Here is a 27439-nt window from a genome sequence, read left to right as displayed (position 1 = left end):
AGAGAGCACTGAGAAGAGTTGCAACCCTTTGGAAGTGGGGATTAGACTAGATATTCTAAAATAAATAGCCCTACGAAATAACACAAACAAAATGCTTCACATAAATGTTACTTAGATTTTGCAACAATGCTGTATTTTTATGAGACTGACAGATTCCAATAGACGTTTTCCTGTCCCGTCGTCTGTGAGTGGAGGCCTGTAGTAAGTCAGCAGTACACTAGCTAACTGAACATGAATGCCAATGAATCCAATGCAATGTTTCAACGATTAACACGGTTATAAAGATTAAAGGGCAATTTTGTAAAATTTTCTCAGGGGTAAAACAAAACTTAGAGACGTATATACAGTACCAGTCAAAAGCTTGGACACACCTATTCGTTCAAGGGTTTTTCGTTATTTGTACTATTTTCAGCATTGTAGAATAATAGTGAAAACATCAAAACTATGAGATAACACATATGGAATCATGTTGTAGCCAAAAAGTGTTAAAATGATTTATTCAAAGTAGCCACCCTTTGACTTGATGACAGCTTTGCACACTCTTGGCATTCTCTCAACCAGCTTCATGAGGTAGTCGCCTGGAATGCATTTCAATTAACAGGTGTGCCGGAGAAGAAGGCTGACGTTTTACGTGTCCCTAACCGATTGTGTTTGTTTGTTTGCTTACTTGCGTTGTTTGTAACTTTTTTTAAAACTTATTTTGTGCATAATGTTGCCGTCTCTTATGACCGAAAAGAACTTCTGGTCATCAGGACTGTGATTACTCACCACGGACTGCCAGAATCCTTTTTTTCCTTTAACGAGTCTGACGGGCCCAACGCGAATGATATACTACTTTCTCGGGAACAGGCCAAGATCCCCATGAGTTGCGTGAAGAGAAGTTGGAGAAAAAGGGGCCAGAGGGTAGGCTGCCTTCTGGTAATTCGTAGGCGATCAAATAAACCCCCACTTCCTTCCATTCTGCTAGCAAACGTGCAATCTTTGGAGAATAAAATCGATGACCTACATACAGCTGGCTGGTGATACCATGTACTGGCGGGATAGAACATCGGCCTCTGGTAAGACAAGGGGCGCGGACTATGTATTTTTGTAAATAACACCTGGTGCACGATATCTAGGGAAGTCTTGAGCTATTACTCGCCTGAGGTAGAGTATCTCATGAAGCTGTAGACCACACTATCTACCGAGAGACTTTTCATCTGTAATTTTCATAGATGTTTACATACCACCACAAACTGAGGCTGGCACTAAGACAGCATTGACGGAGCTGTATTCCGCCATAAGCAAACAAAAAAACACTCATCCAGAGGCGGCACTACAAGTAGCCAGGACTTTAATGCAGGGAAACAAATCCGTTTTACCAAATTTCTTAAATATGCAACCAAAGGGAAAAAAAAACTCTGGACCACCTTTACTCCACACACAGAGACACATACAAAGCTCTCCCTTGCCCTCCATTTGGTAAATTTGACCATATTTCTATTCTCCTGATTCCTGTTTACAGGACTGTTTTGCTAGCACAGACGGGAATATGTTACAGGATTTCTCCAATGGCATTGAGGAGTACACCACATCAGTCATCAGCAAGTGCATTGATGTCATCATCCCCACAGTGACCATATTTTTACTTTACCTTTATTTAACTAGGCAAGTCAGTTAAGAACAAATTCTTATTTTCAATGACAGCCTAGGAACAGTGGGTTAACTGCCTTGTTCAGGGGCAGAATGACAGATTTGCACCTTGTCAGTACGGGGACTTGAACTTGCAACCTTTCAGTACAACGCTCTAACCACTAGGCTACGCTGTAGCCCCATATGTACAGTGGGGAGAAGAAGTATTTGATACACTGCCGATTTTGCAGGTTTTCCTACTTACAAAGCATGTAGAGGTCTGTAATTTGTATCATAGGTACACTTCAACTGTGAGAGACGGAATCTAAAAGAAAAATCCAGAAAATCACATTGTATGATTTTTAAGTAATTCATTTGCATTTTATTGCATGACATAAGTATTTGATACATCAGAAAAGCAGAACTTAATATTTGGTACAGAAACCTTTGTTTGCAATTACAGAGATCATACGTTTCCTGTAGTTCTTGACCATGTTTGCACACACTGCAGCAGGGATTTTGGCCCACTCCTCCATACAGACATTCTCCAGATCCTTCAGGTTTCGGGGCTGTCGCTGGGCAATACGGACTTTCAGCTCCCTCCAAAGATTTTCTATTGGGTTCAGGTCTGGAGACTGGCTAGGCCACTCCAGGACCTTGAGATGCTTCTTACGGAGCCACTCCTTAGTTGCCCTGGTTGTGTGTTTCGGGTCGTTGTCATGCTGGAAGACCCAGCCACGACCCATCTTCAATGCTCTTACTGAGGGAAGGAGGTTGTTGGCCAAGATCTCGCGATACATGGCCCCATCCATCCTCCCCTCAATACGGTGCAGTCGTCCTGTCCCCTTTGCAGAAAAGCATCCCCAAAGAATGATGTTTCCACCTCCATGCTTCACGGTTGGGATGGTGTTCTTGGGGTTGTACTCATCCTTCTTCTTCCTCCAAACACGGCGAGTGGAGTTTAGACCAAAAAGCTCTATTTTTGTCTCATCAGACCACATGACCTTCTCCCAATCCTCCTCTGGATCATCCAGATGGCCATTGGCAAACTTCAGATGGGCCTGGACATGCGCTGGCTTGAGCTGGGGGACCCTGCGTGCGCTGCAGGATTTTAATCCATGACGGCGTAGTGTGTTACTAATGGTTTTCTTTGAGACTGTGGTCCCAGCTCTCTTCAGGTCATTGACCAGGTCCTGCCGTGTAGTTCTGGGCTGATCCCTCACCTTCCTCACGATCATTGATGCCCCACGAGGTGAGATCTTGCATGGAGCCCCAGACTGAGGGTGATTGACCGTCATCTTGAACTTCTTCCATTTTCTAATAATTGCGGCAACAGTTGTTGCCTTCTCACCAAGCTGCTTGCCTATTGTCCTGTAGCCCATCCCAGCCTTGTGCAGGTCTACAATTTTATCCCTGATGTCCTTACACAGCTCTCTGGTCTTGGCCATTGTGGAGAGGTTGGAGTCTGTTTGATTGAGTGTGTGGACAGGTGTCTTTTATACAGGTAACGAGTTCAAACAGGTGCAGTTAATACAGGTAATGAGTGGAGAACAGGAGGGCTTCTTAAAGAAAAACTAACGGTCTGTGAGAGCCGGAATTCTTACTGGTTGGTAGGTGATCAAATACTTATGTCATGCAATAAAATGCAAATTAATTACTTACAAATCATACAAAGTGATTTTCTGGATCTTTGTTTTAGATTCCGTCTCTCACAGTTGAAGTGTACCTATGATAAAAATTACAGACCTCTACATGCTTTGTAAGTAGTAAAACCTGCAAAATCGGCAGTGTATCAAATACTTGTTCTCCCCACTGTACATACCCCATCAAGAAGCCATGGATTGTAGCCAACATCCGCACTGAGCTAAAGTCTAGAGCTGCCGCTTTCAAGGAGCGGGACTCTAACCCGGAAGCTTAGAAGAAAGCATCAATACAGGACTAAAATCAAATCACACTACACTGGCTCTGATGCTCGTCAGATGTGGCAGGGCTTGCAAACCATTACAGACTACAAAGGGAAGCGCTTCTATGCTCGCTTCGAGGCAAATAACACTGAAATATGCATGAGAGCACCAGCTGTTCCGGAAGACTGTGTGATTACGCTCTCTGCAGCCGATGTGAGTAAGACCTTTAAACAGGTCAACATTCACAAGGATGCAGGGCCAGACAGATTACCAGGATGTGTACTGCGAGCATGCACTGACCAACTGGCAAGTGTCTTCACTGACATTTTCATCCTCTCCCTGTCCGAGTCTGTAATAACAACATGTTTTAAGCAGACCACCATAGTGCCTGTGCCCAAAAACACTAAGGTAACCTGCCTAAATGACTACCAACCTGTAGCACTCACATCTGTAGCCATGAAGTGATTTGAAAGGCTGGTCATGGCTCACATCAACACCATTATCCCAGAAACCCTAGATCCACTTCAAATTGCAACCGTCCCAACAGATCCACAGATTATGCAATCTCTGTTGCACTCCACACTGCCCTTTTCCCACATGGACAAAAGGAACACCTATGTGAGAATGCTACTAATTGACTACAGCTCAAGGTTCAACACCATAGTGCCCTCAAAGCTCATCAATAAGCTAAGGACCCTGGGACTAAACACCTCCCTCTGCAACTGGATCCTGGACTTCCTGACGGGCTGCCCCCAGGTTGTAAGAGTAGGTAACAACACATAAGCCATGCTGATCCTCAACACGGGCCCCTCAGGGGTGCGTGCTCTGTCCCCTCCTGTACTGCATGTTCACTCATGACTGCACGGCCAGGCACGACTCCAACACCATCATTAAGTTTGCCGATGACACAACAGTGGTAGGCCTGATCACCGACAATGACGAGACAGCCTATAGGGAGGAGGTCAGAGACCTGGCAGTGTGATGCCAGGATAACAACCTCTCCCTCAACGTGATCAAGACAAAGGAGATGATTGTGGACTACAGGAAAAAGAGGACCGAGCACGCCCCCATTCTCATCGACGGGGCTGCAGTGGAGCAGGTTGAGTTCTTCATGTTCCTTGGTGTCCACATCACCAACAAACTAAAAGGTTTCAAGCACACCAAGACAGTCGTGAAGAGGGCACAACAAAACCTACTCCCCATCAGGAGACTGAAAAGATTTGGCATGGGTCCTCAGATCCTCAAAAGGTTCTACAGCTGCACCATCGAGAGCACCCTGATTTGTTGTGTCACTGCCTGGTATGGCAACTGCTCGGCCTCTGACCGCAAGGCACTACAGAGGGTGGTCCGAATGGCCCAGTACATCACTGGGGCCAAGTTTCCTGCCATCCAGGACCTCTATACCAGGCGGTGCCAGAGGAAAGCCCTAAAAATGGTCAAAGACTCCAGCCACCCTAGTCATAGACTGTTCTCTCTGCTATCGCATGGCAAGCGGTACCGGAGCGCCAAGTCTAGGTCCAAGAGGCTTCTAAACAGCTTCTACCCCCAAGCCATAAGACTTCTGAACATCTAATCAAATGGCTACCCAGACTATTGGCATTGCCCCCCTCTCTTTTACACAGCTCCTACTCTCTGTTGTTATCATCTATGCAGTCACTTTAATAACTCTACCTTCATATACGTTTTACCTCAACTAACCAGTGCACAATGACTCTGTAACGTACCCCTCTGTATATTGTCTCGCTATTGTTATTGTACTGCTGTTCTTTAATTACTTGTTACTTTTATTTCTTATTCTTATCCATATTTTTTAAAACTGCTTTGTTGGTTAGGGGCTCGTAAGTAAGCATTTCACTGTAAGGTACACCTGTGGTATTCTGCGCATGTGACTAATACAATTTTATTTGATTTTAAAAGATAATTTGTGGAATTTCTTTCCTTCTTAATGCATTTGAGCCAATCAATTGTGTTGTGACAAGGTAGGGGTGGTATACAGAAGATAGCCCTGTTCGGTAATAGTTCAAGTTCATGTTAAGGCAAGAACAGCTCAAATAAGCAAAGAGAAATGACAGTCCATCATTACTTTAAGACATGAAGGTCAGTCAATCCTGAACATTTCAAGTCCTTTGGAAGTTTCTTCAAGTGCAGTTGCAAAAACCATCAAGCGCTATGATGAAACTGGCTCTCATGAGGACCACCACAGGAAAGGAAGACCCAGAGTTACCTCTGCACTTCAGATTGCAGCCCAAATAAATGCTTCACAGAGTCCAAGTAACATACACATTTCAACATCAACTGTTCAAAGGAGACTGTGTGAATCAGGCCTTCATGGTCAAATTCCTGCAAAGAAACCACTACTAAAGGACACAAGAGACTTGCTTGGGCCAAGAAACACAAGCAATGGACATTAGACTGGTGGAAATCTCTCCTTTAGTCTGATGAGTCCAAATGTGAGATTTTTGGTTCTAACAGCCATGTCTTTGTGGGATGCAGAGCAGGTGAACGGATGATCTCTGTACGTGTGGTTTCCACCGTGAAGCATGGAGGAGGATGTGTGATGGTGTGGGGGTGCTTTCCTGGTGAAACTGTCTGTATTTTATTTAGAATCCAAGGCTCACTTAACCAGCATGGCTACAACATCATTCTGCAGCGATATGCCATTCCATCTGGTTTGCGCTTAGCGGGACTATCATTTGTTTTTCAACAATGACCAACAATTTGTTTTTCAACAAGGACAATGACCCCAAACACACCTCCAGGCTGTATAAGGGCTATTTGACCCAGAAGGAGAGTGATGGACTGCTGCATCAGATGACCTGGCCTCCCCAATCACCTGACCTCAACCCAATTGAGATGGTTTGGGATGAGTAGGGCCGCAGAGTGAAGAAAAAGCAGCAAACAAGTGCTCAGCATACAGTTGAAGTCGGAAGTTTACATACACTTAGGTTGGAGTCATTAAAACTCGTTTTTCAACCAATCCACACATTTCTGGTTAACAAACTATAGTTTTGGCAAGTCGGGTCGGACATATACATTATGCATGACACAAGTCATTTTTCCAACAATTGTTTACAGACAGATTATTTCACTTAAAATTCACTGTATCACAATTCCAGTCGGTCAGAAGTTTACGTACACTAAGTTGACTGTGCCTTTAAACAGCTTGGAAAATTCCAGAAAATTATGTTATGGCTTTAGAAGCATTTGTTAGGCTAATTGACATAATTTGAGTTAATTGGAGGTGTACCTGTGGATGTATTTCAAGGCCTACCTTCAAACTCAGTGCCTCTTTGCTTGACATCATGGGAAAATCAAAAGAAATCAGCCAAGACCTCAGAAAAAAATTGTAGACCTCCACAAGTCTGGTTCATCCTTGGGAGCAATTTCCAAATTCCTGAAGGTATCACGTTCATCTGTACCAACAATAGTACGCAAGTATAAACACCATGGGACCACACAGCCGCTCAGGAAGGAGACGCATTCTGTCTCCTAGAGATGAACGTACTTTGGTGCGAAAAGTGCAAATCAATCACAGAACAACAGCAATGGACATTGTGAAGATGCTTGAGGAAATAGGTACAAAAGTATCTATACCCACAGTAAAACGAGTCCTGTATCGACATAACCTGAAAGGCCGCTCAGCAAGGAAGAAGCCACTGCTCCAAAACCATCATAAAAAAGCCAGACTATGGTTTGCAACTGCACATGGGGACAAAGATCGTACTTTTTGGAGAAATGTCCTCTAGTCTGATGAAACAATAATAGAACAGTTTGGCCATAATGACCATCGATATGTTTGGAGGAAAAAGGGGAATGCTTGCAAGCCGAAGAACACTATCCCAACCGTGAAGCACGGGGGTGGCAGCATCATGTTGTGAGGGTGCTTTGCTGCAGGAGGGACTGCTCCACTTCACAAAATAGATGGCATCATGAGGACAGAAAATATGGAAATATTGAAGCAATCTCCAGACATCAGTCAGGAAGTTAAAGCGCTATGATGGTCGCAAATGGGTCTTCAAATGGACAATGACCCCAAGCATACTTCCAAAGTTGTGGCAAAATGGCTTAAGGGCAACATAGTCAAGGTATTGAAGTGGCCATCACAAAGCCCTGACCTCAATCCCATAGACAATTTGTGGGCAGAACTGAAAAAGCATTTGCGAGCACGGAGGCCTACAAACCTGACTCGGTTACACCAGCTCTGTCAGGAGGAATGGGCCAAAATTCACACAACTTATTGTGGGAAGCTTGTGGAAGGCTACCCCAAACATTTGACCCAAGTTAAACAATTTAAAGGCAATGCTATCAAATACTAATTGAGTGTATGTAAACTTCTGACCCACTAGGAATGTGATGAAAGAAATAAAAGCTGAAATAAATCATTCTCTCTACTATTATTCTGACATTTCATATTCTTAAAATAAAGTGCTGATCCTAACTGACCTAAGACAGGGAATTTGTACGAGGATTAAACGTCAGGAATTGTGAAAAACTGAGTTTAAATGTATTTGGCTATGTAAACTTCTGACTTCAACTGTATGTGGGAACTCCTTCAAGACTGTTGGAAAATCATTCCTCACGAAGCTGGTTGAATGCTTTGTTTAACACTTTTTTGTTACTACATGTTTCCATACGTGTTATTTAATCGTTTTGATGTCTTCACTATTATTCTACAAAGTAGAATATAGTAAACATAAAGAAAACCCCTTGAATGTGTAGGTGTTCCCAAACTTTTGACTGGTACTGTATATATGGTTCAGGCAACACCTAACTATCAACCCACACCTCCAACTTTGCTTTCTTTTGAAAATGAAGGGTGAACTCTCTCTCTCTCTCGGCTCGGGGTGCTAATGTGTGTAAAACAGCAGGCTTCAGAACCCCAATGTTGATCTTCACTAACGCCTTTCACAGGATTTATGTTAGCTAGTTCAAAGCACTGGGGAGCAGGGAAGTGGAATGAGAGAGAAACAGAGATGAAGAGAGAAAAACAGAGAGCAAGAGAGAGATAGGAAGGGGGAGTAGAAGGAGACAGAAAGAAAGAAAATAGGGGAAAAGTCTAAATATCCTTTTTATATCATGTAAATTAAATGACACTTCCATATGCTGTTCCTTCAGCAGCTCCTGGCAACAGATTGTATCTCTCTCTCTCTGTGTGTGTGTGTGTGTGTGTGTGTGTGTGTGTGTGTGTGTGTGTGTGTGTGTGTGTGTGTGTGTGTGTGTGTGTGTGTGTGTGACCCTTCAAGTCAACAAGTTTCACCTGACTTTCACTCCAACACTGTTAGACTACAGCATGGGTATTCAGCGGGTGGTTGCAGCGGGTCAGAAATGTACACTGAATAAAAAAATAAACACAACATGTAAAGTGTTGGTCCCATGTTTAATGAGCTGAAATTAAAGATCCCAGAAATGTTCCATACGCACAAAAAGCTTATTTCTCTCAAATGTCGTGCACAAACATTGGTTTACATCCCTGTTAGTGAGCACTTCTCTTTTGCCAAGATAATCCATCCACCTGACAGGTGTGGCATATCAAGAAGCTGATTAAACTGCATGATCATTACACAGGTGCACCTTGTGCTTGGGACAATAAAAGGCCACTCTAAAATGTGCAGTTTTGTCACACAACACAATGCCACAGATGTCTTACGTTTTGAGGGGGCATGCAATTGGCATGCTGACTGCAGGAATGTTCACCAGAGCTGTTGCCAGAGAATTTAATGTTCATTTATCTACCATAAGCCGCCTCCAACTTCGTTTTAAAGAATTTGGCAGTAAGTCCAACCGGCCTCATAACCGCAGACCAAGTGCAACCACGCCAGAATAAATTCATGTTGAATTACATACCTACAGCAGAAAATAAGATAATATCTTCTTTCTGATGATGTCAACTTTATTTAACAACTCCAAATATTGAGTAAATTACTGGAGTATCTGACATAGGCTTAGAAAAAGCGCCCTTGACTAGGCTATCAGTGCGGCATGTGCCGCCGGCTGCTGGTAAGCTTTCTTGACATGGACATACATTTTTGCATACACATGGTTAACCTTTGTTTAACTGCTCGGCAATTAGCGAAAATGTGTTTGGAGTTACCTTTTCTGGCTAATAGGCTACATTAGAGTTTACACTTCTTCTTCCAATTATAATGTGGGGAGGAAAAAATAATGAAAAACTATCTACCAAATCTATTAATTTTAAAATGTTGATTACTTCTCCTTGCCATTACCATTCACATGATAATAAGATAAGACATATCATGATGGAGGATGGAGGTCCCTGGAGGATGGAGGTCCCTGGGTCGCCGGTTTGCCTGGGAGGGGGTCCCTGGGCAATAAAGGTTGAAGACCCCTGGACTATAGTAACAATCACAGAGACCCTTATTCAAGTCCAATTCTTCCATATTCCATACAAAACGTGAGTTGTTTTGCGAAAAAGCTATATTTACAAGGATGCATTAAACCCTGTAGATTCAGTCCTACCAGGAACAGTATGACATTCCATTACACTTCTTGATTAGCTGTAAATCTGGGACCACTGTTTAACCCTGGGAGTTAGTATAACATTACCTAACATTTCATTTTTCATGCATATGTATAGTTGAGTGGTATCACTCCTAGCATTGAGCACACACCAGACCCTGGTAGGTCAGGGGTTTCAACCCTATGGCCACCTTTCCTGTTTCATACTGTCTAAATAAAGTAATACAAAATAAGAAAGGAGGGTGGAATTATACTGTGATAATGACCTGATTGAGACCATAAGCCCCAAAGTGGAAAGAAGAATTAGAGAGCACCTCATTTGCTGATTTACCAGATTTATTGAGACTGAAATGTAATGGCAAACGTAAAGTCATTTTGGGGTATTCGATAGTTAGCCTCAATTTGAACTAATCCTTGAACTTTCTGCACCCTTTGTAACATTTCACTGGTTCATTTCACTGTATTGAGGCGGCAGATAGCCTAGAGGTTATGAGCATTGGGCCAGTAACCGAAAGGTTGCTGGTTTGAATCCCTGAGCTGACTAAGTTAAAAATCTGTTGATGTGCCCTTGAGCAAGGCATTTAACCCTGATTGCTCTGGATAAGAGTGCCTGCTAAATCACCAACATGTTAAATCTTCAGAATGCAAAGCCGTTAAACACATTAATACCTACATCAATTTCCTGTGGCCAGACCTATGTATAGGGCTGGCTGTTGCATTGTAGTCATATTTATAGACATCTGGAATTGCTCAAACAATAATAAAAGTCCCCACTGCTCTACCTATGCTGAGTGAAAGCAGTAAGACCACCAGTTGGAGTCTAGAACAGAGCCGGCGTTCCCCTCCGCTGCTTACGGTTCTATTAACAACCACTATAATCTCTTGTAACACCCCCAACACATCCTCATCATTAACCTGTTATTACTGCAAACACACACACACTCATTAGGCCGTTATTGCAGGATCAGCCTTGAGTCTGAATAACAGGCTGAGCTTAGGCTGGAGAGGTCAAGAGAGGGATGGATTACTGCCAGACAGACAGACAGACAGAGAGGAGGGGAAGGAGAGAGCAATGTGGGGAAACGATTGCAGCAGAGTTAGTGAAAAGGACTGGGGGCATTACTGCCTGGAAAACAGTGGGAGACAAGGAGAGGAGACAAAAAAATAAGGATGGATGTGTAGAGATGTCAGGAACGGAGAGAGAAACGAGCAAGAGAAAAGGGGTGAACGTGGACAGAAGGAGGGCAGCAGTGCTACTGGTATGGAATGGTAACAGTGAGGTAGAAGACAGAGGAAAGGGGTGCCTGGAGTGTAAGGCTGTGCAGTCATTAGCGGTTCTGGGGGGGAGCCAGGGGGGGCCAGTGCCCCTATGACAACAATTTTGGACCCCCTTGTGGCCCCCCTAAATGTGGAGTATGAAATAATTTTTACATAACTAATGCCTGCAATGCAGTGAAGGAAAAGATATGACAACAATAACGTCTAATGTAACTGGCCCCTCTAACAGTACAACTGGCCCCAGCTTGGCCCCCCCAGTTGAAATGGTCTAGAATCACCACTGTGTGCAGGGCTACTGGAACTGATAGAATAGCGAATCTTCCCAGAGGGCTCTGGGGGTGCAGACCAGATCAGACCAGAACCACCCCCTCTAGGAAGGCCTTTGGTACCAGCAGATGTTTCTTATCACGACCCACACCGTTCACTTTTCAATTTCAATAAACAAGGACAAACTTATTGTGCTAATCTGATTTTATTGCCAATTGTCAACCCTGGAGGTTTGATGTTTGATGTCTCTTTGCTGTGTGTGTACGTCATGACTGTCTGCTTCCCACTCCTGAACATTTGCTCCTACTGTAAATGCATCCAACGGTAAACAACATAGCATATTCCCTCTGTAGAAATACTAAAGCCTGGCAAAAATCTCACCATTTGGAGAAAAATTCTACCTTTTGAGACCTTTTAATATTTTTCTTGGAAATAATAAAATATGAATCTTTAGAACCTGGCTAAAAAGACCCTGAAGTCTACATACCATCCACTATACTGTAGAGCAGGGATCATCAACTAGATTCAGCAGCGGGACGATTTGTTTCTTGAGCGGAGGGTCGGGGGGCCGAGACATAATTACAAATAATTTGTAGATTGCAAATTGACTCCAATAAACCCAAACAGATATAATATTTGACTAAAACACATTAATTTCAAATCTTGCTTACATTTGTATACAATCTATTATGCGTGGGAATACTTGGGAGCAGTTTTCCAAAAATGAAAATCCCTTGTAGCTGATTTCCTGGTGTTTTTATAGTCTTTTATGTCCAACAATGACAATTCTAAAATGTTTATAATAATAATTATATGGGCAACCCTGCTGTGTAGTATCTAGACAACTATGGTCCTGGAGGGCTGCAGGGTTATGCAGGTTTTTGCTTCATTCCAGCACTAAGTATCTACAGTATGGAGGCCTTATCAAGGGTTTATGAAGTCTTGAGCCTTTAAAGATGTGGTTTATTTAAAGTGGAACCAAAAATGTTTCAGTAGAGATGCACGTTTCCCTGACAGAGATTCCAAATCCTATCTTCCAATCTTCCCTATTAAAGGACAACCCCCCCCCTGTTTCCCACAGAGAGGTTAGCTAGAGGGACAGCTGTGTTATGGAAACCTAGGTCTCTCTGGCTTTCTCCTGTATGTTGGAATCGCCAGGTCAGTGGGTCACGGTGTGTATGCGTGCGTGCATGTGTGTGCAACTACATATTAAGACGCCGAGGTCTGGAGCTCGATAATGTTTCTAATATGAAAAAAAGTGTATAATAAAAATACACTGCTCAAAAAAATAAAGGGAACACTTAAACAACACAATGTAACTCCAAGTCAATCACACTTCTGTGAAATCAAACTGTCCACTTAGGAAGCAACACAGATTGACAATACATTTCACATGCTGTTGTGCAAATGGAATAGACAACAGGTGGAAATAATAGGCAATTAGCAAGACACCCCCAATAAAGGAGTGGTTCTGCAGGTGGGGACCACAGACCACTTCTCAGTTCCTATGCTTCCTGGCTGATGTTTTGGTCACTTTTGAATGCTGGCGGTGCTTTCACTCTAGTGGTAGCATGAGACGGAGTCTACAACCCACACAAGTGGCTCAGGTAGTGCAGCTCATCCAGGATGGCACATCAATGCGAGCTGTGGATAGAAGGTTTGCTGTGTCTGTCAGCGTAGTGTCCAGAGCATGGAGGCGCTACCAGGAGACAGGCCAGTACATCAGGAGACGTGGAGGAGGCCGTAGGAGGGCAACAACCCAGCAGCAGGACCGCTACCTCCGCCTTTGTGCAAGGAGGAGCAGGAGAAGCACTGCCAGAGCCCTGCAAAATGACCTCCAGCAGGCCACAAATGTGCATGTGTCTGCTCAAACGGTCAGAAACAGACTCCATGAGGGTGGTATGAGGGCCCGACGTCCACAGGTGGGGGTTGTGCTTACAGCCCAACACCGTGCAGGACGTTTGGCATTTGCCAGAGAACACCAAGATTGGCAAATTCGCCACTGGCACCCTGTGCTCTTCACAGATGAAAGCAGGTTCACACTGAGCACGTGACAGACGTGACAGAGTCTGGAGACGCCGTGGAGAATGTTCTGCTGCCTGCAACATCCTCCAGCATGACCGGTTTGGAGGTGGGTCAGTCATGGTGTGGGGTGGCATTTCTTTGGGGGGCCGCACAGCCCTCCATGGGCTCGCCAGAGGTAGCCTGACTGCCATTAGGTACCGAGATGAGATCCTCAGACCCCTTGTGAGAACATATGCTGGTGCGGTTGGTCCTGGGTTCCTCCTAATGCAAGACAATGCTAGACCTCATGTGGCTGGAGTGTGTCAGCAGTTCCTGCAAGAGGAAGGCATTGATGCTTTCGACTGGCCCACCCGTTCCCCAGACCTGAATCCAATTGAGCACATCTGGGACATAATGTCTTGCTCCATCCACCAACGCCACGTTGCACCACAGACTGTCCAGGAGTTGATGGATGCTTTAGTCCAGGTCTGGGAGGAGATCCCTCAGGAGACCATCCGCCACCTCATCAGGAGCATGCCCAGGCGTTGTAGGGAGGTCATACAGGCACGTGGAGGCCACACACACTACTGAGCCTCATTTTGACTTGTTTTAAGGACATTACATCAAAGTTGGATCAGCCTGTAGTGTGGTTTTCCACTTAAATTTTGAGTGTGACTCCAAATCCAGACCTCCATGGGTTGATAAATTGGATTTCCATTGATTATTTTTGTGTTATTTTGTTGTCAGCACATTCAACTATGTAAAGAAAAAAGTATTTAATAAGATTATTTCTTTCATTCAGATCTAGGATGTGTTGTTTAAGTGTTCCCTTTATTTTTTTGAGCAGTACATATACAGTATAGAGCCTATTGTACAAAGAAAAAAATATAAATGACGGGTCAACATCTAAATATTGCTCCCAGCTTTGATCAAAGCTCAGAACCTGTATATTCTTCAAACCAAATAAAATCGAATTGTATTTGTCACATGCAAGTGCAGACCTTACCTTGAAATGCTTACTTACAAGCCCTTAACCAACGATGCAGTTCAAGAAATATAGTTATATTTAATAGATAAACTAAAGTAAAACATTTTTAAATAAGTAACACAATAAAATAACAATAATGATGCTATATACAGGGGGTACCGTTACCGAGTCAATGTGCAGGGGTACATGTTAGTCGAGGTAATTTGTACATGTAGGTAGGGGTAAAGTGACTATGCATAGATAATGAAAAGCGAGTTGCAGCAGTGTACAAAACCAATGGGGGGAGGGGAGGGGACAAAATAAATAGTCCAGTGGCCATTTGATTATTTGTTCAGCAGTCCTATGACTTGGGGATAGAAGCTGTTAAGGAGCTTTTTGGACCTAGACTTGGTGCTCCGATAATGATTGCCGTGCGGTAGCAGAGAGAACAGTCTGACTTAGGTGACTGGAGTCTTTGACAATTCTCTGGGCCTTCCTCTGACACCGCTTAGTATATAGGTCCTGGATGGCAGGAAACTTGGCCCCTATTATTTACTGGGCCATACGCACCATCCTCTGTAGGCTTTACGGTCGGTGCTGGGGCGGTATGCGAATTGGAGTGGGTCTAGGGTTTCTGGGATGATTGTGTTGATGTGAGCCTTAACCAGCCTTTCAAAGCACTTCATGGCTGCCAACGTAGTCATTTGGGCAGGTTACCTTTGCTTTCTTGGGCACAGGGGCTATGGTGGTCTATTTGAAACATGTCGGTATTACAGACTCGGTCAGGGAGAGGTTGAAAATATCAGTGAAGACACTTGCCAGTTGGTCAGCGCATGTTCTGAGTACACGTCCTGGTAATCCATCTGGCCCCACTGCCTTGTGAATGTTGACTTGTTTAAATGTCTTGCTCACATCTGCTACGGAGAGCGTGATCACACTGTCGTCCAGAACAGCTGGTGATATCTTGCATGCTTCAGTGTTGCTTGCCTCAAAGCGATCATAAAAGGCATTTGCCCGTCTGGTAGGCTCGCGTCACTGGGCGGCTCACGGCTGGGTTTCCATTTTTAGTCCGTAATACTTTGCAAGTCCTTCCACATCCGACGAGCGTCAGAGCCGGTGTAGTAGGATTCAGTCTTAGTCCTGCATTGATGCTTTGCCTTTTTGATTGTTCGTCTGAAGAATAGCGGGATTTCTTATAAGCGTCTGGATTAGTGTCCCACTCCTTGAAAGCTGCAGCTCTAGCCTTTAGCTCGGTGCGGATGTTGCCTGTAATCCATGGCATCTGGTTGGGATATGTACGTACGGTAACTGTGGGAACGACTTCGTCGATACACTTAGTGATGAAGCCGGTGATGGTGGAGGTATACTCCTCAATGCAATTGGATGAATCCTGGAACACATTCCAGTCTGTGCTAGCAAAACAGTCCTGTAGCATAGCATCCACGTCATCTGACCACTTCCGTATTGAGCGAGCCACTGGTACTTCCTGCTTTAGTTTTTGCCTTGTAAGCAAGAATCAGGAAGATAGAATTATGGTCAGATTTGCCAAATGGAGGGCGAGGGAGAGCTTTGTATGCGTCTCTTTGTGTGGAGTAAAGGTTGTATAGAGATATTTAAAAAGCACATGTGACATGCTGGTAGAAATTAGGTAAAATGGATTTAAGTTTGCCTTCATTTAAAGTCCTTGGCCACTAGGAGTGCTGCTTCTGGATGAGCATTTTCTTGTTTGCTTATGGCCTTATCAAATCAAATCATATATTATTGGTCACATACACATGGTTAGCAGATGTTAACGTGAGTGTAGTGAAATGCTTGTGCTTATAGTTCCGACCATGCAGTAATATCTAACAAGTAATCTAACAATTTCTCAACAACTACCTTTTACACACAAGTGTAAAGGAATGAATAAGAATATGTATATATAAATATATGGATGAGCGATGGCCGAACGGCATAGGCAAGATGCAGTAGATGGTATAGAGTACAGTATATACATTTGAGATGAGTAATGTAGGGTATGTAAACATTATATAAAGTGGCATTGTTTAAAGTGACTAGTGATACATTTATTACATCCAATCCTTAATTATTAAAGTGGCGAGAGATTTAAGTCAGTATGTTGGCAGCAGCCACTCAATGTTAGTGGTGGCTGTTTAACAGGCCTTGAGATAGAAGCTGTTTTTCAGTGTCTCAGTCCCAGCTTTGATGCACCTGTACTGACCTCGCATTATGGATGGAAGTGGGGTGAACAGGCAGTGGCTCGGGTGGTTGTTGTCCTTCATGATCTTTTTGGCTTTCCCGTGACATCGGGTGGTGTAGGTGTCCTGAAGTGCAGGTAGTTTGCCCCCGGTGATGCGTTGTGCAGACCTCACTACCCTCTGGAGAGCCTTACAGGTTGTGGGCGGAGCAGCCGTACTAGGCGGTGATACAGCCCGACAGGATGCTTTCGATTGTGCATCTGTAAAAGTTTGTGAGTGTTTTTGGTGACAAGCCAAATTTCTTCAGCCTCCTGAGGTTGAAGAGGCGCTGTTGCGCATTCTTCACCACGCTGTCTGTTTGGGTGGACCATTTCAGTTTGTCCGTGATGTGTACACAGAGGAACTTAAACCTTTCCACCTTCTCCACTACTGTCCCGTCGATGTGGATCGGGGGGTGCTCCCTCTACTGTTTCCTGAAGTCCACGATCATCTCCTTTGTTTTGTTGACATTGAGTGAGAGGTTATTTACCTGACACCACACTCCAAGGGCCCTCACCTCCTCCCTGTAGGCCGTCTCATCGTTGTTGGTAATCAAGCCATTCCACTGTAGTGTCGTCTGCAAACTTGATGATTGAGTTGGAGGCGTGCATGGCCACGCAGTCATGGGTGAACAGGGAGTACAGGAGAGGGCTGAGAACGCACCCTTGTGGTTGAGGATCAGCGGGGTGGAGATGTTGTTTCCTACCCTCACCACCTGGGGGCATCCCATCAGAAAGTCCAGGACCCAGTTGCACAGGGTGGGGTCGCGACCCAGGGTCGCTAGCTTAATGAGGGTACTACGGTGTTAAATGCTGAGCTGTAGTCGATGAACAGCATTCTTACTTAGGTATTCCTCTTGTCCAGATGGGATAGGGCAGTGTGCAGTGTGATTGCGTCGTCTGTGGACCTATTGGGGCGGTAAGCAAATTAGAGTGGGTCTAGGGTATCAGGTAGGGTGGAGGTGATATGATCCTTGACTAGTCTCTCAAAGCACTTCATGATGACGGAAGTTAGTGCTACGGGGCGATAGTCGTTTAGCTCAGTTACCTTAGCTTTCTTGGGAACAGGAACAATGGTGTCCCTCTTGAAGCATGTGGGAACAGCAGGCTGGGATAGGGATTGATTTAATATGTCCGTAAACACACCAGCCAGCTGGTCTGCACATGCTCTGAGGACGCGGCTATGGATGCCGTCTGGGCCGGCAGCCTTGCGAGGGTTAACACGTTTAAATGTTTTACTCACGTTGGCTGCGGTGAAGGAGAGCCCGCAGGTTTTGGTAGCGGGCCGTATCGGTGGCATTGTATTGTCCTCAAAGGGAGCAAAGAAGTTGTTTAGTTTGTCTGGGAGGAAGACATCGGGGTCTGCGACGGGGCTGGTTTTCTTTTTGTAGTCTGTGATTGACTGTAGACCCTGCCACATACCTCTCGTGTCTGAGCCGTTGAATTGCGACTCTACTTTGTCTCTATACTGACGCTTAGCTTGTTTGATTGCCTTGCAGAGGGAATAGCTACACTGTTTGTATTCGGTCATGTTTCCGGTCGCCTTGCCCTGATTAAAAGCAGTGGTTTGGCTTTCAGTTTTGCGCGAATGCTGCCATCAATCCACGGTTTCTGGTTGGGGAAGGTTTTAATAGTTGCCGTGGGTACAACATCACTGATGCACTTGCTAACAAACTCGCTCACCGAATCAGCGTATACATCAATGTTGTTGTTCGACGCTATCCGGAACATATCCCAGTCCATGTGATCGAAGCAATCTTGAAGCATGGAATCAGATTGGTCGGACCAGCGTTGAACAGACCTGAGCACAGGCGTTTCCTGTTTTAGTTTCTGTCTATAGGCTGGGAGCAACAAAATGGAGTCGTGGTCAGATTTGCCGAAAGGAGGGCGAGGGAGGGCTTTGTATGCATCGCGGAAGTTAGACTAACAATGATCCAGAATTTTGCCAGCCCGGGTCGTGCATTCGATATCCTGATAAAATTTAGGGAGCCTTGTTTTCAGATTAGCCTTGTTAAAATTATACAGCTTGTTAAATGTGGTAGTAGTGCCAGCATTGGTTTGTGGTCATAAATAGATGGCTATGAAGAATATAGATGAAAACTGTCTTGGTAGATTGTGTCGTCTATTGTTTTTCATGAGGTACTCTACCTCAAACGAGCAATACCTAGAGACTTCCTTAATATAAGACGTTGCTCACCAGCTGTTATTGACAAATAGACATACACCACCACCCCTCATCTTACCGGACGTAGCTGTTCTGTCCGGCCGATGCACGGAACATTCAACACACTCTCAAACAGCTAACTCCACGCTCTCACGGCACAGGCTGAGCACCTGAGACATGAAACGAACTACCCCATCTCACAGTAGGCTCAATAGGCAATTAGTCTGGAGATGCTGCTGGTAGTGTGTTGGCGAGATGCTGGGCAAAATATTGACTTGCCTAGTTAAATAAAGGTCAAATAAAATGTTTTTAAAAAAATGCATGAGAAAAAAATACTCATAATAACTTTACACAGAGTAGGCTACTGAAACAGACAGTGATGTGGCACTCAGTGGTGAGGCTGGGTCAGGCTGCAATGCATGCAGGAGGAAGCAGAGGAGACAGAGGTCAGTACTGTGGTTCCCAAACTTGGGGTCGGGGGCATAACATTACAATTGTACAGCTAACAGGCTGTGTGTTCTTTGTAGATGGACTGAGGTGAATGAAGCTACAGCAGACAAGGTGATAATGGCTGGGGTCTTTTTAGCTGTTCTCCAAGTAGAATTTGAAAGAGTTTTGTATTGTATAGAAATGCAGTAAATGAGCTTCATGAGTTTCCTTGGGGGAAACACCTAAATATTGGCTGGTGCTACACATGATCCCTGAGACAGCGAGAGATATAGAGATAAATATATAGATATGGAAGGAGAAAGGAGGAGAGAAAGGGAGAGAGAGAAGGAGAGAGAGAGAGTAAGGAGAAAGGAGTGAGAGAGAGAGAAAGAGAGAAAGAGAGAGAGTGCATATGTGTGAGTGTGTATCAGACCCCTACTATGCACTGACCTGGCGTGTAGTCCGTCTGTTCCGTAGGGCTGCAGCAGGTACTGATGGACAGTCTTGTTACGTAAGGTTCCCGCCAGCTTGATTTTCTTTCTCGACCGATGCAGGTTGATGATATAGATCGTTATGGACCCTCTCACGTAGTTATGACTGGAAGGCAGAGAAGAGAAGCATTCTAAATTAAAAAGCGAGTAAAGGTAAACACAAATATTGGTTTTCATGGTCTTCTTGTTTTTCTTCTAATTTCATGAATCAGTCCCAAAACACTAAGCATCACCCCCCCACTGCAGAGACTACCTTTTGTTGCTTTCTCACTCCCTTTTTCTCACTATGTCTATCTAGATCTGTAAGGTGCTCTATAGTGTCTTCCTCTGCCAAGCACAATAGAAACTTCAATAACTGAACAGGAGAACAGACATCTTAAAAACAGAGTAAAGCCTCTACCGGACAATTTAATAACAGGATCAAAACACTCTCGTGAAACCAAATCAAATGTGTTCCAAGCATTCCATAAACTCACTGTAATATATTATTTATCGTTATAAGAATCCTAAATCTATTATTTATGTCCAGATAAAACTGTATTTTGTGTTATTCTTCCATTGCCCTCTTAGCCCTTTTTCTAGATATTTACAGTACATTTCATAATACTGTGGTATATGCCCAGATTGAAGGGATCTAATATGTTTTGATATGCTCAAGACCTAAGACCTGTAGTCTCTGCTCACATCACATTAGGGATCAATTGGAGGGTGTGAAAGTGTGGGACTGACCTCCTAGAATTACACAGACAACACTGCATGTCTTGAGAGTGCTGGGGAGAGGATTTAGGGAATATTGGCCAAAGATAAGAAAAACATGATAACATGTAATAAACTGCATAATGTGAAGGCTGGATCAACACAACTGGAGTGGTACCATATGTTTCAGGGTGTGTGTGTGCACCATAGGTTTCAGAGGACCACATTGTTAAGGGTCAGGGTTGGGCTTTGTCAGACCGGTCGATTAGCGATCCTTCTCTGATTAGAAATCTCTCCATCTCTCACGGCTTCAGGTTTTTGTTCATTCTCTGTTTCTACACCTCATCGTACACAAAGGAAATGCTAAGCAGACCCACAGAGAGCCGATTCAAGTGACTTGAAAAATGCAAACATAGACACATGGACAGAGAACAGATTAGAATCAGGGTTGGTCACGTCTGTAAACAGAAAGCAACGTCTGTCTGTCTTTGTGTCAGACAGTGTAATCGGTCAGCCCTGGAGTATTTCTTCTGCTCAACTATTGAAGCCTTATGCCAAACATTGCTCAGGGCTGGGATGTATCAGACAGAAAGAGATGGAGTGTTAGATTAGATGGAGAGATGGAGAGAGGGATAAAGACAGTCCAGGATTTCAAAATGATGAGATTCTGAGGCATTAGAAGCAGGAACGTAAACAACCTTTCACGTTGTTTGATGCTGGAGCATTGGTTTAGAGTGAAACAGACCATGTTAACCACTAAATGTCTGGAAAGCTAGAAACTGCTAACTGGCTAGAAGAATACAGTACCCAAAAGAGTGCTGAAACCGTTAACAGGCTAACTGGCTAACTTGGCTAACTGGCTAGAAGAATACAATACCCTTGGTAGCAAAAGAGTACTTAACCTGCTAACTGGCGAGAAGAATACAATACCCTTGATAGCAAAATCATACTGAAACTGCTAACTGGTTAAAAGAGGATGAATGTTGAGATCCAGATATAAGTGCCGTGCCAGGGGCTAAAGGCTCCCATCATAAAAGGCGTCCTATCCTTCCAGGTGCCAGATGGAAAGCATTGGATGACAACTATTTCAGATCTCTGCCGATCTGTCAACAGGCCACACCATGGGTAACAGATCAGATGTGAGGTGTGTCTGTATCAGTAGATGCCTAGAGTGTATCATTACGCTACTGCTCTCTACACCACACCTGCAACTGAGATGGAATAGAACAGAGACACATCCAATGGCCTTGACCTGAGGATAGAGATCAAAGAAAATGTTCACCAGCAAAGATGGAAGACTGATAAATGCTTATAGGTGTTTATTGTATATTCAATAAAAATATAGAACATAGTTATTACATATAGATAATGTAGTGTGCGGAGCCAGGTGAACAGATGTAACTGAGCCGTGTGTGTATAGGTGGGACGGAGGGCAGTAAGTCTAGCCTGTTGCTGAAAGCTCTGCTGCTGACCTGTTACACATCACATTTGGCTGGGTTAAATGATAACCTTGAACAGGGGAAACAGGGGGACGGTGCTGCTCTTTATCTATTCTGGGACAGACGTACCTATTGGATCTCCATCTCCCCTCACACCCCCCCAAAACTCCCTTCAACCAATCCGAGCTGAGATAAAGGACTGTCGCCGCGTCTTTGACGAAGAGAAGAGTCCCTCACACAGCTGATAAATGATACCTGTTAAGTTTTATGGCCTGGCCGCTCTGAAAGACTGAGTAGTCTGGATGACGGTTATTTATGAGCTGACCAGGCAGAATTGTGGCAGGCTGGGTAATTAATGTGATTTATCATGGCTAGAGTGGCTTATTAATGGGCTATAGTGCAGGAGAGACTAGACACAGTGACTAGACACAGTGACTCAGGTGTCTGTGAATCCATTAAGAATGTAACACCAAGGTAAGGAAAATGGGACAAGCCATAGAAGTCTGAGCTTTGAATGTTTTTTAGCCACCAAACTAGTCTTTGTCCTTAGGCCAAAATTGTACTTACAAAATTGTACTTGTGGAAGCTGGTACTGTGTATGGCTGTAATTTTTACTTGTGGAAGCTGATAAGTGTATGGCTGTAATTTTTAGATGTGGAAGCTGGTACAGTGTATGGCTGTCATTTTTAGATGTGGAAGCTGGTACAGTGTATGGCTGTAATTTTTAGATGTGGAAGCTGGTACAGTGTATGGCTGTAATTTTTAGATGTGGAAGCTGGTACAGTGTATGGCTGTAATTTTTACTTGTGGAAGCTGGTACAGTGTATGGCTGTAATTTTTAGATGTGGAAGCTGGTACAGTGTATGGCTGTAATTTTTTAGATGTGGAAGCTGGTACAGTGTATGCTGTAATTTTTACTTGTGGAAGCTGGTACAGTGTATGGCTGTAATTTTTAGATGTGGAAGCTGGTACAGTGTATGGCTGTAATTTTTAGATGTGGAAGCTGGTACAGTGTATGGCTGTAGTTTTTACTTGTGGAAGCTGGTACAGTGTATGGCTGTAGTTTTTACTTGTGGAAGCTGGTACAGTGTAAGGCATACTTTTTACTTGTGGAATGTCACGTTCTGAACAGAAGGGGTTATTTGTTATTGCAGTTTGGTCAGGACATGGCAGGGGGGTGTTTGTTTTATGTGGTTCGGGGTTTGTTGGTATATGTGTTTTGTAGAGGGGTGTTTGTTTAGATTAGTCCGGGGTTTTTGGTTAGGTTCTATTTTGTGTATTTCTATGTCTGATCTAGGGTGTCTAGTTCTATGTTTAGTTAATTGGGATTGTGCCTACAATTGGAGGCAGTCGTTGCCTCTGATTGAAGGTCCTATAATTAGGGGTGTGTTTGTTATGGGAATTGTGGGAGGTTGGTTTTGCATATCTGTGTGTTGCGTGCAAGACTGTTTGTCGGCCGGTCGTTTTTCTTGTTTTGCTTAGTAAGTGTTCTAATAAAGTTAAAATGAGCACTCAACCCGCTGCTCCTTGGTCCACTTCCTACGACGGTCGTTACATGGAAGCTGGTACAGTTTATGGCTGTAATTTTTAGATGTGGAAGCTGGTACAGTGTATGGCTGTAATTTTTAGATGTGGAAGCTGGTACAGTGTATGGCTGTAATTTTTAGATGTGGAAGCTGGTACAGTGTATGGCTGTAGTTTTTAGATGTGGAAGCTGGTACAGTGTATGGCTGTAATTTTTACTTGTGGAAGCTGGTACAGTGTATGGCTGTAATTTTTACTTGTGGAAGCTGGTACAGTGTATGGCTGTCATTTGTACTTGTGGAAGCTGGTACAGGGCTGCAGCACTTACTTGTGGAAGCTGGTACAATGGGCGTAAATGCGTAGTTTGTCTCGGATGACCCTCCCTGGCCGTGGTTTCCTCTGTAAGCCTGCTACCCGCACTGCCAACACCCTGGGGCCCACCAGACGCTTGAACACCAGTGAGAACCAATAGTCCTGCAACACACACACACACACATATACATACACACACATACACACAAACACCTGTTACACAGTGCAAAGCCAAACAGAGCATGCACAATCAGATCGCAAAGTAAGCATGAGCTACCATAGTAATGTTCCCTGTTCCATTGTGTTCCACTGAGGTAATTGACATGTCAACAACTACATAAGGTCAAGCTAACTAGTGTCAATGTCAACGCACCCACTGAAATCTAATGAGCATAAAAGAAATCCCCATAAACATGTGTCTGTTTAAGCTAGAGATATCTGTTTGTTTGCCTTGGATGCGTCTCAATTCACCGCATCCACCATGTCGCACTTCCACATCTGTGGTGAAAGGTGACTGAGCTAGAGAGGTGTTTCAGACCAGAAGACATCTGTGGTGAAAGGTGACAGAGCTAGAGAGGTGTTTCAGACCAGAAGACATCTGTGGTGAAAGGTGACAGAGCTAGAGAGGTGTTTCAGACCAGAAGACATCTGTGGTGAAAGGTGACAGAGCTAGAGAGGTGTTTCAGACCAGAAGACATCTGTGGTGAAAGGTGACAGAGCTAGAGAGGTGTTTCAGACCAGAAGACGTGAAAGGTGACAGAGCTAGAGAGGTGTTTCAGACCAGAAGACATCTGCGATGAAAGGTGACAGAGCTAGAGAGGTGTTTCAGACCAGAAGACATCTGTGGTGAAAGGTGACAGAGCTAGAGAGGTGTTTCAGACCAGAAGACATCTGTGGTGAAAGGTGACAGAGCTAGAGAGGTGTTTCAGACCAGAAGACATCTGTGGTGAAAGGTGACAGAGCTAGAGAGGTGTTTCAGACCAGAAGACATCTGTGGTGAAAGGTGACAGAGCTAGAGAGGTGTTTCAGACCAGAAGACATCTGTGGTGAAAGGTGACAGAGCTAGAGAGGTGTTTGTCAGACCTTCTCACAAAATCGTCTGTAGCACCCGAATGGTTTGGCCTACAAACTATTATGACCCTCTTCACGAACATGTCAGTTGTGTTGCTCTAGGACACCTACAGGCCTCACAAGACTCATCTGAAGGTCCCCTGGTACCATTTGAATTAATGTATATATGGAGACTGTTTAGTGCCAGAAATAAGGGATGTAAAAAAAATAATGTTTCCTGATCTTTCTTATATCTCTCAGATATAGGACAGACACGTCAGAACAAACTTCCTTTTGATATTTTGGGACTGTTTTTCTATGTAGAGAATCTGTTATTCTATGGGTTTGTATGGCCTAATAGCAATTTTTGGAGGGCTGACAAAAAATGTCTTCAACATTTTGTTTTGGGGGATACTTCCAGGGGTCTTAAAATTCAAAATAAAATAGCTAAATGATACTTGGTATGACATTCTTAAACAATTCCATATAGCTTAGTAGAACCGGCTTAGACAGGTCTTAGACTATAAGGGGCTAAATGATCACATCCTGGTTGTACTGTACATGTAGTATATCAGAACAGGGGGTTGTAGAGTTCTGTACTGTACATGTAGTATGTCAGAACAGGGGGTTGTAGAGTTCTGTACTGTACATGTAGTATGTCAGAACAGGGGGTTGTAGAGTTCTGTACTGTAGATGTAGTATGTCAGAACAGGGGGTTGTAGAGTTCTGGTTGTACTGTACATGTAGTATGTCAGAACAGAGGGTTGTAGAGTTGCAGAGGTGCTAAAACGCTCCCCTACATCTAACAGTTGTACAGAACAGAATATAAGATACCACAGAGAATGTGTTGAGAGAATCAACTGAATGCTGAGCCCTCAGTGTTTACAAGTGTCCAGTTCAATGCAAATCCCAAATGATAACAGTATTCACCTCAATTAAAAGCAGTAAAAGAACACGTGGGAAAAGCAGACAGGCTGTACTGGTGCCTAGTTACAATGATGCCCAGACCAGGGTTAGAAGCCGGATACCGATGCTTCAGTCTTTATTGAAAGAGACAATATAATATATACTATTGGATCCCACAGTGAGGGGCTATTACTAGTCTTTGTTATGTTTATTTAGCTGCAGGATCGATGTGAACGTCAAATAAAATGAAAGTCAAAAATGTAACTGTTGTGGGAAATATGCCTGGGAAAAAACCTGGTTGAAATACTGAAATGAAAAATACAATAGAACAGCACACTGCCCTCTTAGCAAAGACATGGGAGCCTTGGACATTTATTCACACGTCAACCCCCTGGCAGAGCAAAGCACGCAACTTTACAGTGGTCTCAGCACCTCTCCTCTTTTTTTCTACTCTTCTACCCTTCTCTCCTCTGTTATGCCCCTCTCTTCCCTCTTCTCTCCTCTGTTATGCCCGTCTTCTCTCTTCTCCTCTGTTATGTCCCTCTCTTCCCTCCTCTGCTCTCCTCTGTTATGCCCGTCTTCTCTGCTCTCCTCTGTTATGCCCCTCTCTTCCCTCTTCTCTCCTCTGTTATGCCCCTGTCTTCTCTCTTCTCCTCTGTTATGCCCCTCTCTTCCCTCCTCTGCTCTCCTCTGTTATGCCCGTCTTCTCTGCTCTCCTCTGTTATGCCCCTGTCATCTCTCCTCTCCTGTCCTCTGTCATGCCCCTGTCCTCTTTCCCCAGACTCAACACCTCACCAGAGGTTCTGAACAACATGTGTGTGTCAGGAAGTTCCCATGCAATCCTACATATGGCAACATTTAAGGGCTTATTTCTTTTCCACCAGGCCAAGCTTTAACTTAATTTGCTGCTCTGTTATTGGGAGAGCCCAGAGTACTGTAAGAGTACAGAACAGAAGTGTACAATTTGGGCTATAGACAGACCTATAGACAGGCCTATAGACAGGCCTATAGACAGGCCTATAGACAGGCCTATAGACAGGCCTATAGACAGGCCTATAGACAGGCCTATAGACAGGCCTATAGACAGGCCTATAGACAGGCCTATAGACAGACCTATAGACAGACCTATAGACAGACTTATAGACAGGCCTATAGACAGGCCTATAGACAGGCCTATAGACAGGCCTATAGACAGACCTATAGACAGGGGCAACTGGGAACAGAGCACACACTATTATGAATAGATCTGTAGATTTAGACTGTGTGTAGACTGTGGTTATTCAGGTGAGAGCCTTGCAGCATAGACTGGTTATTCAGGTGAGAGCCTTGCAGCATAGACTGAGGTTATTCAGGTGAGAGCCTTGCAGCATAGACTGGTTATTCAGGTGAGAGCCTTGCAGCATAGACTGGTTATTCAGGTGAGAGCCTTGCAGCATAGACTGGTTATTCAGGTGAGAGCCTTGCAGCATAGACTGGTTATTTAGGTGAGAGCCTTGCAGCATAGACTGAGGTTATTCAGGTGAGAGCCTTGCAGCATAGACTGGTTATTCAGGTGAGAGCCTTGCAGCATAGACTGGTTATTTAGGTGAGAGCCTTGCAGCATAGACTGGTTATTCAGGTGAGAGCCTTGCAGCATAGACTGGTTATTCAGGTGAGAGCCTTGCAGCATAGACTGGTTATTCAG

The 27439-nt window shown here is 44.1% G+C and overlaps 1 protein-coding gene across 2 annotated transcripts in view; it reads right to left on the bottom strand.

Annotated features, from left to right (window-relative positions):
- The window catches only part of LOC106589707 (inactive heparanase-2), a 258129-nt gene that overhangs the window by 1600 nt on the left and 229090 nt on the right, over positions 1 to 27439 (bottom strand). For both annotated transcript variants that reach the window (XM_045710126.1, XM_045710127.1), the window contains 2 exons: positions 23816 to 23961; positions 19788 to 19934 (listed from right to left, as the gene is read on the bottom strand). In XM_045710126.1, the coding sequence (XP_045566082.1) occupies positions 19788 to 19934; positions 23816 to 23961 (293 nt within the window). The remainder of the gene's footprint in view (positions 1 to 19787; positions 19935 to 23815; positions 23962 to 27439) is intronic.

The sequence above is a fragment of the Salmo salar genome, chromosome ssa28 (genome assembly GCF_905237065.1).
Source record: "Salmo salar chromosome ssa28, Ssal_v3.1, whole genome shotgun sequence".
In the NCBI taxonomy this organism is placed as follows: domain Eukaryota; kingdom Metazoa; phylum Chordata; class Actinopteri; order Salmoniformes; family Salmonidae; genus Salmo; species Salmo salar.
Note: the sequence above shows the minus strand (reverse complement) of the source record. Positions and strands in the feature narration are given on the sequence as shown.